Source organism: Triturus cristatus, chromosome 3_2 (genome assembly GCF_964204655.1).
Source record: "Triturus cristatus chromosome 3_2, aTriCri1.1, whole genome shotgun sequence".
NCBI classification, from domain to species: Eukaryota; Metazoa; Chordata; class Amphibia; order Caudata; family Salamandridae; genus Triturus; species Triturus cristatus.
Window position 1 is genome coordinate 86,381,423 of NC_140584.1, and position 19,196 is coordinate 86,400,618.

Genomic DNA, 19,196 nt, shown 5'->3' on the forward strand with positions numbered 1-19,196 from the left:
CTACCACCCACCACAACATGCAGCATGGTGCTATTCTGCCCCTGGTTCTCCTGCACTGCAAGCAACAGCATTTTGCCTAATCACATGCTCACACCTACCTAAATAGTGCTTTTCAGTGCCATAGCAGATGGGTCAATACGTTACATTACCAGTTTTTTTCTTTACACCCTTTATCTTTTTCTGTTTTAGTCAACCATGTTCGTTTAAATTAGGTCTTCAAGTTACAGTACTTCCAAGCCAAAAGTAATTTTTCTTTGTACCACCAAGAATCAGATTTTCCTGTGATGTTCAATAAAACAAAAATTGTTGCTATAACTTTTTCTAAATACTCCTCCTATTGCCCGACATTCAAGGGAGTTCAGTCACTTGAAAGGCCACGGGTACTAAGATATGACTCAGGCTCCACTGCCGCTGTGAAGATGCGTGGTCATTTAATTTCTGAAAATCTATATCTTGTCTTTGTCCATCTTAGTGAGAGCATATGTCACTATTTCTAAACAAGCACTGGCGCATCCAATGGGTCGGAAGTTGGCTGTTAAACATTTGGCATGTCAAGGGATGTTTTGTTTGGTCATGGATTTTGCAAATCTTTGTTTAGGAAGCTGCTGGACCCTTATCAGTCCACAAAAAAAACACTGGTTGAAAGCAAAAATATTTTGGGCCTCAAAACACCCACATTTCCACAGTAATCCCTGGCACTGAAAGGAACTATTTGATGCATTGTTAAAGTGCAGAATGACATCGCTCACAGTGAAATTAGCAAAAGGCTGAGGTTTGCTGACCCATTGCCGCATGTGGCATTCTGTCATGGGTGGAAGAATACTGTGAATGACAAGCAGATTTAGTCTTGGATAACTCCAGACTTAAGTATTGGCAATGCCAAAAAATCTGGAGTTTGCGGTCAGCCATTTTACCTTGTAAAGCAATGCCTTTGTAAAACACTAGGATTAGGGAAACTGACAGGCCTTCATCAATATAAAAAAACATTAGTTAAAGCAAAAAATAGCTACTAATCATGCAAATCACACATTGCCATAGTAATACCTGGCATTGAAGGGAACTACATTGTGGTCAGATGGGCTTCTTGTGAAACAGCAAAAATAGCTAGAGGCTAAAGTGGCCTAACCCACTCCTCATGCTGTATGCTGCAGTGAGCAGAAAAAAAATATGAATGACAACCGCCAACAAATGGATGAGGTGGTCTGGTTTAATGCCCCTGTAAAAATATTATACATCTATAATTTTAGTAAGAAAAAAAGGTATTGAACGAACATCAGATGTTAAAGTCCTTGTTTGCGAGAAGTGATCCCACTTCTTTCTGGTATGCAACTCGAACGGGTGATTTTCAACTAGGTTGCCTGGACCTCTAACATGCAGGTTTGTGCCCCGCTCAGGGCTTGGAATTGGTCCTGGTGAAGGATGTTGTAAGATGATGTTTGTCAGCTGAGTGGACATCCCCCTCTTGATGTGTTGACGGCGTTTAACAGTGCTATCCCCCTAGGGCGTGGAACCAAGATCAGCGAGTATGCCCTGCAATGGGTTTTGTTACTTCAAGAAGGTCAGACTCATCATCAATGGTGCTACCACAATTTCAATTAGTGCCATTTCATGAGGGGTGTCGGAGTATTTCACTATTTTGCATTATTTGCGACTTCTGTTTCAGATGACTGGTAACGTTACCCACTTATGTGGCGGGCTAATCTGTCCCTATGCAGATGCAATTGATATGCTCATCCCAAAGGATGGTGGTGCAAAGTCTGGCTGTAAACAAGTGATCAGGAAAAATATAAACATTCAATCCAATAAAATCAGAAAGCACCATCTTCCAAAACGACTTGGGGTTCTAAACTCTGAATTGCAGTTCTACGGCTATGTTCCTTATTATTTTACCCAGGTGTGTAATTTTAACATTGTATTCACAAATATTTTGACATCCTGCATCAATGCAGGTTTTAAAGTATTCATTATTGAGGTTTACAACCTCACATGATTGTTTAGCGTGCTTTCTGTTCTATAATAAATCCAAAATGTTCTAATCTTTGGAATCACTCTGCTTTGCTTTTACAATGGAATCTGTGTTACGTTCACAAATATGGGTTAGCCAAACTCCAACAAATTCAGAAGGCAATTTATTGGCGTCCACTGCTCCTGCACTCATCTCTCTCTACTGGCTCAATCAAAACTAGTTTTAAGGCACTGTTCTTCGTACACTGAGGCTGTGGCAGCGCTGCTCCAAACTTCTGAACTGAAAAATTGCCATATATGTTCCCCTTCAATGTCTTGACTCTATCAATTGCTCCTTGACATTTCTAGCGTTGTGCATGTTGTATGCTGGCTGAGTGCATCAGAGAGAAGGTATGGCTTTTTATAGAGCCATCAGCCATGAGGTTCCACAGTCGCACACCTGCAGTTAATATTCAAGGCTCAGACCTAAATGACTAATGGGCCAAAAGAAAATCGCAGGACTACAACCACCGTATCAACCTACAGCAGATTCATGTCAGGGGTAGAAGCCTACCAACGATGTTTGAAAGACTCCCAGACTGCCTATGGTAGGCCATATCACACAAAGGCTTAATCTGTCTAGTCCCTTTACAAAGCATATAATTTTTAGCCCATGTTCTACCTTTGGTATGACATAACACAAAGATATCCTTTAGAATTAAAGAGAGCATGATATATTGCTTAACATATCAGCTGTCGCATGCAATGAGCCCTGGATGCTTCTCTCTCATCCTTGCGTTACCTTTCCCACTATTGACTTCAGGTTAGTTAGCTAGGTCAGCCAAATGACCACTTTAAATATGTTTTACTAAATCATACTCCCTTCTTTTAATATTCAGTTAGATTCTGTAACTATATTCTGTAAATTGCATTTTAGTGCTCTATAAAAACCTGTTTGCACACTTGTAGGACACAAGCTTAATGAGGAAGTTTGTATATACGTTGGTAGACTCTCACATCGCACTTACATCTCCCCTTTCTCAAGATAGTTATGGTGGCTGCTAGTAAAGAAGAGAATTCCTTATACATTTATTGTTGTGGCCAGCCAATAGGGACCTCATTTTGAGGTGCCCTCAATATCTGGAAGTGAGTGTGCAACACTATTCTCCTACGAGGGCTTTGCGTTCTGCTTGGCTGATCTTGCTGTGGTTTCGCGGGTGCGGCAAACCAGAACCAGTGGCCACTCCTTTTCTTGCTGCACAGGCCTGGAATCAGCTCCCTCTTGAGCTTTGTTGTCTCCTGTGCTTCAATTTAAGAAAAAAAATGCCAACGTAGCTATCAGGCATCATAGTTTCCCTCTGTATTATTGGCCTTCTAGCACCAGGGTACTCCTAGGAGCAGGTGTGTGCTTTACAAGACTTTCATTCATTCATTGGTTATTTCAGAAATGCAGTATGCGATCTAGCCTATTTAAACAGATGCGCTGTGGCCCTTCAGACGTGTGCTCCTGTAGCACTTGTATGCACTCCATTGGAACAGACATGCCTCTATGGCCAAAGTCTATTTAAAAGAGTTTCTTCTCTGATTAATGAATACATACAGAGCCTCACTCCCATGAGACGTCTGCTAAGAACATTAACGAAGAGGGGCGTCTTCTGATTTAAGGCAAAAAAATATTTAGGACTCATTACAGAGCAGAACTGGGAAAATGTCATGTAAATCACAAACCTTTATAATAAACCTATAAATTGCTACATCATTGTAAACTATGGAGTTTTGCTGAACATTATTGTTTAACCATTGACGGTGAGCATCTTACCTAAACCAAGGGGGTCCAGTGCAGGTATAAATTGGCCAGATCCACGCCAATTTATTTAGAATTGCAACAGGCAATGTAAACTAGTTACATTTATATTTAATATATGGTGACAGATTTTATAGGGCTATTCGGAAAATCTGCCTTTCATTCATCCCTGTTACACCAAAATGGACAGCGCCGGTCAAAACAATCAATTCCCCTACTCTTACGCAAGAGATCTGGGTACACAACTTTATAAAAGGTTGAATATTACATCAAGTGTACAGGAGGATATAATTTGAAAACAAGTTATTAGTTCATGCAACAACCCTATTAACAGGCCATTACATGACTGTATTGGCTCTACAAATGGAACGTTTAAGCCACCACAAAGTGATCAAATTAAAAGTCAGAGTGGCTTCCAAAGTAGTTACAGCTACAAGTTACAAACCTTCTAGATCAATGTGTAAGTGTGATCCTGGTGATGTTCTGCATAATAATGTGGCATGGGGGCAACACTCCAGAGCTCCTTTCCTCAGAGATTAGGTCAATCTTTCACTTTCCATGCAGGGATGTGAATACCTAAACTGTATGCTCAAGAAAACATACATGAAAATGCTTTCTTGAGCTTTTTTGGACCTTTCAAGATTTTTCATATTTTTAGGACATTGCATTGTTTATCACTTAACTTTTAAAATACAGTCAATATCCTGAGTGGTACAACAGACTATGTTCAATAGAATCCCAATGTTTTTGCCGGACAAGCTGACAGAACAATGTACTGTGGTCTGAAATGCAAAATGTGCTTGTGGCATTTCGGTGTCAGTGTGAAGGCACGACGGTCAGGTCTTTCACTCAGGGCCCCAATTTTCTGGGAAAAACGTCCTGTTGGCCTGGGCTGAGAAGAGAATCTGTTTAAATTAAGGTAAGACGTGCAAAGTTTACCATTTTCATGTACCTATTTTCCGGTTTTCATCTTCATGTTCTGTACTGTTCACTGCAGTACAACGTGACATAGGAGTGTGCTAAAAATGTAGATAACAGCATACCATAGCACTTTACCACACAATTAGGAGGTTTGTTTATGCCTGTGCGGAAGCAATCACTTATGGATACGGAGAAGAATTCTAAATAGGCCAGACCGGAAACATCTGCATGATAGTAGGAATGTGAGGTGGAAAGATTAAAGCTAAAGCGTCACTGCTGCGGTAAAGTTTATACTTCCTTCTCCTCTGAGGAAGGGATGGAGAGAATAACCATGACATTTTTAAAACTTACTATCCGCGCTATTCTTTCTAGCAAAGAACTGTAGGTTGGGCCTCGTTACTCCAGAGATAATGAAGCTGCATAAAAGTTTATTTTGTACAGTGGTATAATGCTCTTCCTAGGTAAATACTTGTGAAGGGTTTAAGATTTACGGTATGCGATGGCGCCCACTAGTGTGTACGTAGGAGTCTAAGGGTGGAAATATAACGGTGCAAATAGGACAGGGGGAAAAAACAAACCCTAAACCCCCCAAGTAGACCAAGGTCTAAAAACAATTAAACATAGGATGCCTATGCACACGTCAGCAAATAATACTGTGTAAGTACAGATAGTAGTGGAGAGAACAAAAACTTCAAAAAAACACTTAATAAGTCCAATAAAGTGTTTCTTTCTTGGTTTAATATGGTTCTGTTGCCCAGCCAACACGTGTTTCGTCCGGGTGTGAACCCATGACTTCTTCAGGGCTACAAAAACATATAAGGATAAAATGTAGATATATTTGCAGTCACAATATACAATGGTTGTTCACAACATGAAAAACATCAGACACCGCGACTGTAAGCACAATAAAAACCATGAAATGGTGAATCTGTTCCATGAAAAAGAGAGAGAACAAAGGCTCCTACGTGGGAAAGTAAAGCCTGAGTAGTGACACCACAAAACCGGTGCATGACATGATAGTGCAGAAAGAACATATCATAAAGTATAATACAACGAAGATCCTATACATGTGTATACATTGTAAAATTCACATCAAGATGGGGAGAATCAATGCATGAATGGAGTAAAGGTCATAATAGGCCGGTGAGTATTATCGGATATCAATATTCCAAATATATTGATTGAAGTACACGTTGTAACCAATAAAGTCTACTTATTTGTAAAGGCACGGTCTGAGAGCGATTTAGAATCCAGTACAAATCCCTCAGTGGACAGTACGTGAGAAGGTAAATGATGGAAAGCACAGAAAAGAAAATAGAAATAGAGTAAAGTGAACCTCAATCCGATCGTATCAAGGGGTGATCAAGAAATGAGCCAAATCAATCTTACCTATCAGGCGAACAGGGAAAATGAAAACGATCTAAAATCACAAGAAAGGGTGTGGACTTAACCAGTAACAAGAAACAGCTATCAAGGTGTCAGGGTAAAAAATAACCATGCGAAAGTAACCGGCTCACCTCTCCGCCGGTAATAATTCCGTCCCGGCTGCGCGGGAAAAGTGAGTAATAGACACTCAGTATATGTTAAAACGGGTAAGTACCCCTTCAGAGTAAGGACCTGTGAGAAACATGACAAAACTAGTCAGCACTGTGGCAAATAATTCACAGTGTCAGACCAATCAAACACATTTGAGAACATCAAGTGTCTAAAGTTCACACGTTCAATGGAAGTGTACAGCAAAGGGCTCCTGTACTGTAGACATTGTTAATGTGCCCAGATAATGGAGTATTCTATACGCTCAGTAAATAGTATATGAAGCAAGTCCATCTAATCTTAACCACTATGCGCCCAAAAACACGCTTAACATTCTAGTAGGTAGTGCCAGTATAACGAACACAATTCACGCAAATGACGATCACCACCAAAAACGTGTGTCGCCATCGTAGCATCCAAGTAACCATTTATTAAATAAGAATGCCATGACACTTTCCCTGAAGGTGAAGAGTAAAACCGAGGATAGAGCCACAATTACCTGTACGACGAGTACGCCACAAAGTAAGTAGGATTCCAGTTAGTCAGCGAACCGGAAGTTGCAAAGGTTCACGTTTTAACGTGAATCCAGTGCGGAAGACTAGACCGCAAAGCGAAAGTCTGCTGATTATTCCCAGAAGTGAAGAAACACCACCTCGCTACCTCGGATGTCCAGAATGACAGAGCAAAAACGTCAAAGTAAGACTTGTAACGAGTACTATTACCCAAGCTCAGAAATTCCAATATAATGTGAAGATGAAGTTATAAGTCACTGGTAGTAAGTGGATTGTAATGAAAGTATATATGGGCTCCGGAGCCCGAACCAAAGTTAATAAATTATATCTATGTAGTACAGCAAAACAGAGCAAGCTGCGTTACCTTCAATACAGGACCGGATTGAGAGCCCGGTGGTATCAACCAGCGGGGAAAAGAACATAACATGCAAGACATAGAAAGGATAAGTTAAAGAGGAGAACAGAGAACAAAAAGGCATGGGATAGACGTTAACAGTATTTCGAAGCTTGCAAACATGAAGTGATCAGACAGATACACCAGTCACGGCTCCTTAGTACACTTTCACTTACGCAAGATTTCTCCAGATGACTGTATTTCTCTGACTTTGTGATATTTAACTAACCTTCCACTTTTGAGAAATCTTGTTTAACTCTGCCCGACGTGTACTCAATATGTGCGGAATTATGGTTGCTAAAATGAATTTGGAGATGCACTCTGTCTTATATCAGACGTTTTCTGTACTAAGGAGCCGTGACTGGCGTATCCTTATATGTTTTTGTAGCCCTGAAGAAGTCGTGGGTTCACACCCGGACGAAACACGTGTTGGCTGGGCAACGGAACCATATTAAACCAAGAAAGAAACACTTTATTGGACTCATTAAGTGTTTTTTTGAAGTTTTTGTTCTCTCCACTACTATCTGTACTTACACAGTATTATTTGCTGACGTGTGCATAGGCATCCTATGTTTAACTGCTCTTCCTAGGTGTTTATTACAAATAAAAATATGCATATGAAAACATAGAATACATGTTACATGAAAATATGTTCTAAGTGTGATAGATGACAAAGCATATTTCATCCTGAAAAAATGCTGTCAAGCTATATATAAGGACTGAAACATTTACAGAAGAGCTGCTTTAAAAGACAAGAGCAAACATGATTGCAATAGTTAACTTTATTCATTTAACTGTTATGAAGAGCTCAGCACCAGAGCTGGAACCCGGGGAGACTAGCCCATAAGCTTAGCAACGTGAACTGCGCAAGATACCACAGGCAACCAACGAATAGCAAGGGAAAGCGCCACATAACGGAAGAAAAGTCTCTTAATGGCCTGCAGTGCGGGAGAGGGAGGGGGGAGTTGGGGGAATAGGGAGGGGGGAGTTAGAACATGCATAACCAACTAAGAGAATACCAGAAATACAGATGGGCAATTAGGAACAACAAATGTAATAGAAAAGATAGCCACGCAATGGAATGCCCTGTAGAACACAGATGTAAACATAAGAACATTTACTATACAAAAGTAAATAAAATGTTTACAAAAAAAAATAAAAAATGAAGAGGTCAGCGCTGTCAAGCTCATACTGGACTATTAGGTTTTCAGACAATTTAGGGTTTCAGACTCCATATCCAAACAAGACTAGAGAAAGAATAATTATATGAATGTGAATAAATTGTCTATCATTTTAAAGTTTCTCCTTTTTAGTTCTTGAAAAACAGCACATGCTGTCAGACCTATTCAGAAGTGAATGGGTTTAAAGTCCACCCACTGTTCACAACTGGTTGGCCTGTCACTCTCACTTGCTTCATTCGTATTCAATTGTTAGCTTCCTTCTCCTGCATTTGTGCCTGCTCTTGAGCATATCTCCATCATCCTTTGGATTGTTGGACTTGCATCCTTTCGCTGCTCACTTTTGGGAAACTAATTTTTCCTTTCTGGTTAAGCACGCTATGAGAGTGCATGTTTTTTCATACTGCCTTGTGCATGTGTCTCCCCCCACCAACTACTGTCCCCCTCGAACCCATTGTTGCTCTTTCCCTTGTGTCCGTCTCTCTCTCTCTCTCTCGTGCGTCTACCCTAATTCCCCTGCCCTCCATGCTGCACTCTCCCCCATGCCCATTATTGCTCTCCCCTTTTGTCCTTCGCCTCTGTGTTGCTCTTTCTTCGTGTGCTGCTTCCCCTTCCTCCTCCCCTCCAGTTTATTTCATATTTTATTCCCCCTTCCACACTTTCCCAGAAGATCCACCATTTCCTTCTCTTCTCTGCAATTCTGATTTGTATGTATTTTTTGGGGGCAGACCAGGCAGCAAATTGCGCCGCCGTCCCCCCCCCCTCCCTTTATAAAAAGCACTTTTGCTCTACTCCAATTTCCTTTTTTTCATGTTTGCTTGATCACTCAGGCGATCCATTTTTCATCATGCATCTGTGTAACATCTTTACGCCTTTTCTTCTTTTAGCTGCCGTAAAGCATCAGTAAAAATGCAAAACAATATTTTGCCAATCCTGTACAGGCATAAGGCACTAGCAACGCCAATAGGTCCAAAAGGTGAGTCCTATTGGCTTTGAAAAGTTTGTTAAAGATCTGCAATTGAATTCAGCATTTGAGAGATATGATTAGAATGCATAAAATGCCATGATTGGTATGTTGGGTTCGAAGTGCTGGATTTGCACTAGTCCGCTCACATGTAGTACATAGGCACAGTAGCTGGAGTGAAGTCACCTCAACTGCAAATGGTAAGTGCTGAATATTTTATATATCGGCGGAGTGCAGAGCAAGATTTAAATTCTCCAACATTTTTAGGTGTTCAAAGCTTGCAATGGTACAATTTATCACTGACACTTGGACCCTCCGACATGCACGAAAACCAAATATGTGCTGACTGATCAGTGTAAAAATGCACCAGTGCGCTCAATGCAATCCAGGAATGTTACTATAAAATTGTTCCAGTGGAGTTTCTTTAACTGTCTAGAGGCAATTAGGTCAGTTAGCATAACTGTAGGAGTATTTGATGCGTTTTATCACGGAGGACTTACCTTCATTAGAGTAATTCATTTTTCTAATGACTGACAGTTGACTTGTTTTTATTAAACTGCTTTTACATTGGGAGAAACTTTGAAACATAAAGCTATCTGTAGCACAACCTTTTATGCAAAAGAATCTAGAGATCTTCCGGAAGCCCTTTGGCAGAGATTTGACTGAAACTATCTCCCATTCAGTAAAGTTCCCTTGTATAAGAATACACAGGATTTTTACAACGGATGCTGGTGTTCACAAAGACAAATTCGGTCATTTGATCAATTCCATTCACGAATACAGTAAAGATGCACATACACTGTTAATCAAAGGACACATAAAAAAAGATTAGTAGGTGTTAGGCATGCCGGAAAAGATCAAACCAACAACAAATGGTCAACAAATCACACAAACACATCTACATGACAAAGAATTGTGCAGCATCGCAGCAAGATTTGCTTCTACCTCCATGCTAGTGTTAGGATCAAGCTCATCGCACTCGGACTCCTCTGAACTGTTCGATTCCTTGATTGGCAGCGTGAGAGAGGAAGAAGAAAATAATGAAGTTAGGAATTAAACAGCCAAGATAAAGGAAAAAAGAAAATCAGAACCCTCTTCTCTATTGGAAAATGGGATAGAGCAAGAGAATAACCATCTCCAAAAGAGCCATAGTCTCACTAAAGTAAAACAAGAAACTGGGGGTGAAGATGGGTATTCCCCAGCCTAAAACAGCCCAAAACAGTGTGAAGACTATGTTCAAAGAATCACTGTCTATTTGTGGAAGACGTGGAGTTCATGCTTGAAAAACAGGGCACTCAGATCCTCAATAACTTTGCTGAGACTGTTTTGGAGTTACGGTTGTCAAATTTCTTTAAGAGAAACAACCATGCCTGCCAAAAGATGAACACATGCACTAATTTCAATTAGAACATGCAATCAAAAGTATTGTGTACAAACAGACATTTCCTACATAAAAATAGAGGGCTAATAAATCATGTAGAATCTTATTAATAAAGATCATTCATGATTGTTCTTTATATATTTATGTTTTTTTCTCGGTACTCCTAGGGGAACTTTTTGTATTACTTAGCAATTGGTATGGACTCAGACTTGATGAAAATTGGGGACAGTGCTTCTTAGGCAACAAAAAAAAACTTTTTGGACTTTCCGAAATTCGCTAAACATATGAAGACTGAGATGTTCTCCGTAAGATGTCATTATTTTTGGGGCTCCACTGGTACTCAAACAGTTAAGTTCCAAGGTATTGTGGATGGCTGAAAAATATCTCAATAAACCAAATGACATTATAACAGATCACAATCAACTGCTCTAATACTTGATTTGTCATGAATATTTGAAAACACTGAGTTCCTGAAGGGTTAAATGGCACTCAAATGGAAGCAGGTTTTTTTTTTTTTAAAGTGAAAGCAAAGGTAAATGGCATGATGAGAGTTGCTTTAAATGATGTCATTATCGCATCTATCTTAAGATAGGTCTCTTTATTCCCATCCAACTTCATCTTAACATTAAATCGATGAACTTCAAGCTACCTGATCAACATCCTGAAGTGACCTGCTTGATGTGAATATATGCACACTCTTATTTTACTCACTTATTCGGAAGCTTCTTCTGTATTCAACCCTGGTCCTTTAAAAAAGCAGCCTCTACATGCGTTCAATCTGACAAATTTCCCATTCACCACCACCGCATCAACAAAAAAAGGATTTTGTTGTGTCTTGTGTATCTCTGTATCCTCAGCTAACATCACAATCAAATGTCTTATTCATGGTGCTGATGTACCAATGTCAGACTCTGGGAGCCTAAGTCCTGTTCTGCTGTAAATTTTTTTTTTCCAAAGTAGCTAAATGCTGAAACAAAAACCAACATAGCTATTTATTGATTTGGAACAGCATGAGGAGAAAATGGAAGTTCTGCAGTTGACCTTGAGTCTGTGGGTTAGTTTTAGGTTCACTTATTTTATCCGTTCTTGAAATTAAGTAGAACAATTATTTACATAAAAGCAGCCGCTATTAATTCTGAAGACTATTTAATCACCCCAACACTATTTTCCTTTATCATGTATTGAGAATGGAGTTTTTCATAGACTCCTCACATCTGCATGCGGTCTTCTGGTAGTACAGAACGCTAATCCATGATAACCATGGTGCTTGATGATAGATCTCATCTCAACATTTTTGGCACTCTAACGTACTATAAGGGGAATTCCGCAAGTCAGTCCAGATGTCGATTTAAGGTCAACGCAAATGGTTTGTGGAGCCAGGATCTAGTATGATGGCAGCTACTCAACATTCAGTAGATACAAAAAAAAAGAATCCGAACACCAAACAGCAGCTAGAGGCCCTCCTCTAATGATTATTGCAAATCCCTATGGAAGTATGGGCGTGGGTGGGCTTTTTTGTTGAGGAGATGAGTTTCATAAATTGGAACATAAAATAAAAATAACTTCTCAAAAATAGAGGTTTGGTAAGATTTCCTTTTACTTGCCTCCTCTTCACAGCATGCCTATAAACACATCAACTACATTCAGAACTCTTCTGACATCAAAAACAACCTTGTTATATGTCCTCAAGGAAATGACACAAAAGAAAAAAAGTCTGGCGCATTGCAAGGCATCAAGCTCAGCAGAGAAACATCAGTAGCTTAAGAGGCAGCACAAACTATCTAGTGACGTTGATATATAACCAGATGCAATGGTTTATAAACCTGGCATGCTATCACACGTCTGTGGTTAAAAGACAATGTTCCATCTGTGCAAGCCCAAATAATTCATCAATCCTTCCGTCCAATGGCATTCTTCTTGGCCTACTGATCTGAAAGATGGGTAGGGGCTATAATGGAGTAGTTCTAACTCTACAGCTGTCCTCATTTCCACAAGAGAGGGTATTAAACAAAATACATAGGCTATGATCTTTATAGTTGTTTCTTTACTTTTTAACTGTTTCACAAGTATACTAAGAATATACATTATTTCAATGTGTCTAAGCCACGTGTTAGTTTCTGGTCTTCTTTCCATTTTAATTTGGTTTTGTTGTCAATTTGGCTTTATGACCATTAAAGGCTTGGACTGCTTATATGAAATGAATCATGGCCAGAGGGATCACATTTGTGTGGACAAGCTATTGCACAAGTCAGGTACTTTTGTTAGGAGTCGGTTTCCGAAAGAAGGTTCAACTGGCCTTGCTAAAATTCACATACCATTTTTGGGATGTTGTGGAGGTTGGTGGTTCCTAGGGCCATGTGGGTTAGCAGTTCTACGCAAGGAGAAACATTTGGTCACATTAAACTCCATGTGACGGTACACAAGAAACATTATAGCTCCATCAGGAAGTGCGATGAGCAGAAACAGTCAACTTTGACTAAACCTTTGCACACAAATAAATTTCCATCTAAGCCACGCACACCGACTTGTTCTTCTGTAACTGCTGCAAATGTTATCTAACATCCTTGAAAGTAAAATGTACTTGAATGCATTTGGTGCCAACAAGAACAAGAGGAATGCAAAAACAAGGGTCTGCATGCAAAATAATAAAAAGAAAAAGATAAAAAAGAAAATATCCCTCCGTGCAAAGGGTGGTAGAAGATTTAGTAAAAATGTACAGCAGTGGCTAGCGGCACCTGGTAGACTGCCTTACTCACTTTCACAGAAACTTTGTTGCTCAGAATTGCCTTGGATTTACAGAGCCCATTAGCTTCACTTTTGCCACCATTCTCTTTCTCAGCTCGCTTTCTCATACGCAGGGTATGCCATGAACATGACTTCCTGTATTACCAAAAAATGCAACAAATCAAAGGACAGTTCATACCACTGATGTGGAGAGGCCATCATCCACATTTGTCAAAAGAAATTCACCATGATACATGTAATCCATACAAGCAATATACTTTAAATTGACATTTTGAATAAAGCAATAAAAGAAGGTAAATAAGAATCAAAGCGACATGAGAGAAAAAATAGTTTGAGATGAGTGCTCTATGGAACAAAAAACTTAACTCAAAGCAAAATACTCCCGCTGAAAAAAACAGGATGATCTTTCTTGTAATTACTCCATCATACCATCAACATATGTCAACACAAGACCACCAAATTAGACTTTCAACAAAAGCCAGCAACTCAGTATGGATGGTGAAATATTGACATTCCCAGTGAGCACTTTTCAAAGTCTGCATGAGAGTTTAAGAGTAGGTCTCTCCATGAAAATATAGTGCAAGCATGGGTCCCTGAAAATTGGCCTTTGGTATGGTCTTTTTCAAAATTTACCTTCATAATGCACTGAAGTCTTGGCTTTTAAAACATTGTTACTATATTATGGGCTACTGCACTGTTTAGGATATCTCAAATAACCTAGGATGTCCTAAAGACTTCAATAAAAATCTAAGCTTTTCATTATTAAACATCTCTCCTTAAAGTATAATCAGTGCACAGTTTTTAATTATGCTGGTTTGAGATTTGGCCTTTATTGCAAGGCTCTTCTTTTTGCATTGCATCAATTAGGCACTCTCTCACTAATTCAATAGCAAATCAGAAAAACCAGCCTGTGTTCTTTAAACATTTCATCATCATTGCATGGAGTGCAAATTTACATAGTTAGATATGCAGCATGTAGACATGTACAATGGTGGTGACACAAATAAATCAAGGCGAAAATGTACGTAAGAGATGAATGTTAAACATAGAAATACATACATAGCAGGCACACGTGCATGCTCTTATCCAGTCTTGTTGCAAACAAATATTCTTTTAATCATTTAAAATTTGGTATAAAAGACCTCCGGAATTAGGATATTGTTCAACTGCAAGAAGTCTGCATACTGTAGAATCACAGCCAATTGATTCTTGTTAAAAGAAAGCTTTATGTTTTAGATCATAATCCAGGGAGACATTGTACAATATTAACTGAAGCAATTTTCTTTTACCAGTTAAAGGTGGCAAATTTTGATCTTTTTTGGGCACGGAAACAGACATTACTGACAAACTTAACACATCAGTAAAACAAACACGTTTTTAAGTTTACAGTGCAATAAGATGAAATTTAGCCATAGTTTTGGAGAAAAGATATTTCATGAATTTGAGTGCACTGTGAACTCAAAGGTGTTGATAACGAATGATTGCAATTGTTTTATCATGGACGAGGGATAGAAATCCCTTGCACATTACATGTAACCTCCCTTAAATCCAGAGACTTGAGAACATGTTTTGTAGCTGACTAGTGGACTTCAAGGAGCAGCCTGGGGAACTGAAAAATATTAGACATTACAGTCAGCCAGTTAATGATGAAACAAATATGAAAACAAAACTGAGAAAATGAAATGCCGAAAAAAAGAAGGTGATATTACCCAATGGACAGCATATATTGCGAGATTACTCAAGGATAAAATAGGATACAAAATCTTTTCCAATAATGTGTGGTAGATGAGACTGCCAAAATTCAATGATTCAACCAAAGGAGCTTTTAGATAAGAAATAAATAAGTACCTATATATTTGAAGGGGCCACAAAAATATGAAAAGCTGGACAACATTTCATTATAATATGCAAGCAATTACTAAACAAAGTGATAATTAAATTATTATGTTGCTTAAAGTTTTCAGTTTCAAGCAATTTCTTTCAAGTGCACTGAACTTCAATTAGTTGGATAAGGTAGTTTCAAACTACAATTTAAAACTATGAAAAAGTGTACCAGCAAGGCTAATAAATAACTGCTTACCAGTGCTTAAGCATCTTCATGAGGGTCGTGTCGGTGACACTTTCTGCAATATGTTTTGGGCAATGAAGCTTACCGCATGCGACCTGTGGCAGAGGGATTCATCATTTGAAAAGATTGTCTAAATGTGAGTCTTCTAATATTTGTACCATAGAACATGAGAACCCACTGTTTATAGCGAGGAGCAAAACTGTTTACCAATATGCAAATATGTTTGTGAATCTATACGAGCCGTTCACTTGAAAAATTGTGTACATAGACAATGGAATATTCCATATGTAATTGATTCCACTCAAAAAGAGGACACACTGATAAATGGAATGCCAATGTTTTAAGTGGTTTTAATGTAATATTTTGAATTAACTACTGAATGCTCCCATGTGATGGTAATATGAGATCAGAATGAACCAATTATTGTAATGTAAACTGGCCAAGTGTAATGTTTATGTAAAGGTACAATGTGTATTCACCTGGCGTGTTCTTTCCCACCAATATACTAAAGGATTGAAAATGTATGAGGGGCATATTCCAAAGAAAGGTTATTGTACCTTAGTTATTAGCACTCTGTCTGCGCAATCTGTGTAACTATATTGACATGCACCACTTTACATGCTTCAGTTGAATGCCGGCATACTCATTATGGCAGACGTCTTCGCGTGGAGGTACTGCATGTTAAAGATGGATTTCTTGCTTCTTTTTAAATGTCAGTATGATGTTTTTCTTGTTGAGTTAGGTTTGTCCACTTGCTGGAATTTCTCTGCTGGTTCTAGTCAGTTTTAGCCAGTTTCCACAAACAGAAAATATTTGATTGCAACAAGATTACAACAAAATAATTCCACGCCCATTTTTCCATGCACATAAAAATGTGTTCCAAAAAAAAGTAACAACGTTAAGCCTGACCCGCTGAAGTGGATTTCACTGGGATGTGACAGTATTGTTAAAGGTAGCTGTATGTGTTTGTTCTACATGCTCATTTTTAGGTTTATGTTCTCTAACGGCCCTGCCAACCTATTATACTCTAAGAAAACTGATGCAAACCGACTTGGAAAGGTAAGAATAAATGGCTTTAACATACATAAATGCAAGGAATTCTAAACTTTCAACTGTAAGACAAAGCAGTATCAAGTTCTACTGTGAGTACCAAGTCCTACATTTGTACTGCAAGGTAGCATTACCTTGCTCCTTCAGCATGATTGTGGTTTGAAAAATTGCTTGTAACATCACTGAACTCAGGCTAACGATGTGTTCAAGGTGAACAACACTTTCCCTTCCTTGCTTTGATTGTTAATTGACTTTAAACAGGCCATTTGTTTATGTCAGATACTACATTATGGATTAATAGCAAAGCTAATATAATCTAGTCAAACACAATATTCACAATACCCATGAAGAGCAAGGTTTTACCTCCGTAATGTACTGCATACTTTGTTTATGCACCTCAATTCTGTGATGTTCACATGAAGTTAAGGTTTTTAGCATGTCTCTGTAGCATATTTTTTCAGAATAATCAACAAATGAAAAATAATCTGCATAGAGCAATTCTAGTAACAGCACTGAGTATGTCATATTACAGTGCATGCATCATACACACTTGTCAGCGTACTATAAACAGGAAAATTAAACAACTGTTACCCTTCAGAGACAGAGGCTACTGGGGGTTTTGGACACTGATGTTAAATTTTGTTGTAGCTATATTTCAACTCGTCATAACGGCCGCGGCACGCCCACGCGCGATTAATTCCCCGCCTGTGCGGGAGAATTAATCAGTGGGCGGGGTCGTGACAAGCTCAGCTCGTCATGAGCACAGTTACACTGAGTCATGACGAGCTGAGCTCGTCACGAGCACAGCGGCTCCCCCTCCACCCCCACATTTAGGAAGAGATGATGAAAATGCCCAACAATGAACTAAACTGCCAACGTCCGCTATTGTTCCTGGTATTAGCCCTCTGTTTGGTATAATTTTCGCATTTCAAGTTCTCTTTTGGTTCTTCAAATACACAGATGATTTAAGAATGTTCCTATGCAATTTTAGGAATTCTGTGATTAGAAAAATCTGTTTGGGCGCTGACTGAGAAGGCTTTAACGAGGAATAGGATGGCACCACTTACTGTAGGTAGTCTTGTTTATATTGTATGTGCTATTTTAAGAGCAACAGGTTTTTTTTTTAAACAAAGCTTTTTTGTGCATTCAGTTACCTGTAATAAATGTGTTAAGAGTATCATGTCTGTAAAGCAACGCACATGCTAGAGTTATTCAAACTAATTAGTTATCTCAATACTGAAACGAGCATACCATCTTCATCTCTTGTCAAGTGCCTTTGGGTTAGTGTTTTATGACAAACTACTAAAGTAGTAAAGAACACCTGCATATTGTTTTTAAATGGCCCCACAATATGTTAGAAGAAAGGAAAAACAAAGGGTCGAAGACTAATGCTACCTCATTAAAACATGCTCATGGTGAAAATTTATTTTACATATTTAAAATAGTACATTTAAAATTATTAGTTACATTACAGGTACAATGATGAACATTGCGACTATCATATTGCACAACCTGACTTCATCAATATGAGTTTCTTTAAATAGTGCAAAATACTTTATACAGGAATGTACTGGAAAGGAAGGGTGGGGAAATTCAAACAAAAATATTTTACAAAGTACTGAGAACATATATTAAAATAAAACAAAAGAAAATGAAAAATTACAAGCTGTACAAAGAAATTGCCATAGACAACATAACATTTCTCCTCTTTGAGAAGTAGGCCTCAGTCCAACACCAAGGCTTTCGCTTCTAAATGTTGCTTTAACCAATATATATATTAGTAACTTAACACAACATAAATATAAGTCCAGTCCAGTCACTTCCATGTTGGTTTAAGATGGATCAAACATAAAACATGCTTTTACCATCTACTCTTTGATTATTTACAAGTATAAACATAAAAAGAGAGCTATGCGACATGCCCGCCCCACGCTTAGGGTCCAGCATTCAGAGTTTGTTCCAATGGCACTGTAGATAAAATCAGTAGGAAAGCCCTACCATTTCTTTTTTTTGTTTTCCTCAAAAATCCATAAACCGCTCCCAGGGCAGCCACTTGGCACTTACTTGATGCTTCCGTCATTATTATCTGTGGAGGATTTAGTGACGGGACCTAGGATGCTGCCTGGAATCCATCCTTCTGCTGCTGGCGAGTGATCATTCGAAGGTCGGTAAACCAAGAACATGTTCTGTTGGTTGATGGCAAGAATTTGAACTACTTCACCTTGATAAACACAGATCTCATTCTCTTTCAGTGCATAGTAATCACGGACTACCATAAGTGAAGATGTTCCATTACAACCTCCTGCATCGTGCTAGAAAGAAAAATAAATCCTTAATTGTTGTAAGTCAATTGAGAAATAAACCACACTTGTCTTTTCACTGAAAGCTAATGGAGACTGATCTTAAATAGATTATCTGCCGTAGCATTTCTGCACATTATTTAAAAAATAGAAAAAGGCAAATTGCAGTCACTTTACACATTTGCAGACAATTCATTTCATTCAACACCCAAAATATAGATAACAGTGCTTAATAGGTTAAAAAAAAAAAAGCTTTACAATTATTGTATTGAGTAGCGTGATGTCACTAAAGTGATCTACATATTCGGGGATTGTAAAAGGTCCTGTTAACCCTCCACTCTTTAAACTTTATAAGATCAATACTCAATGTGTGGTTTGTTTAATAACAAATACATGTAATCC

General features: G+C 38.6%; 1 protein-coding gene across 9 annotated transcripts in view; it reads right to left on the minus strand.

The window, feature by feature from the left end:
- The window catches only part of KALRN (kalirin RhoGEF kinase), a 1,569,312-nt gene that overhangs the window by 99,418 nt on the left and 1,450,698 nt on the right, over window positions 1-19,196 (minus strand). For 4 of the 9 annotated variants that reach the window (XM_085647304.1, XM_085647302.1, XM_085647305.1 and 1 more), the window contains 3 exons: window positions 18,559-18,806; window positions 13,388-13,511; window positions 10,196-10,255 (listed from right to left, as the gene is read on the minus strand). In XM_085647304.1, coding sequence (XP_085503430.1) covers window positions 10,196-10,255; window positions 13,388-13,511; window positions 18,559-18,806 — 432 coding nt within the window. Of the gene's footprint in view, window positions 1-10,195; window positions 10,256-13,387; window positions 13,512-17,886; window positions 18,807-19,196 lie in introns of those variants that run through there. The other 5 variants (XM_085647307.1, XM_085647306.1, XM_085647308.1 and 2 more) reach the window with 2 other exon arrangements.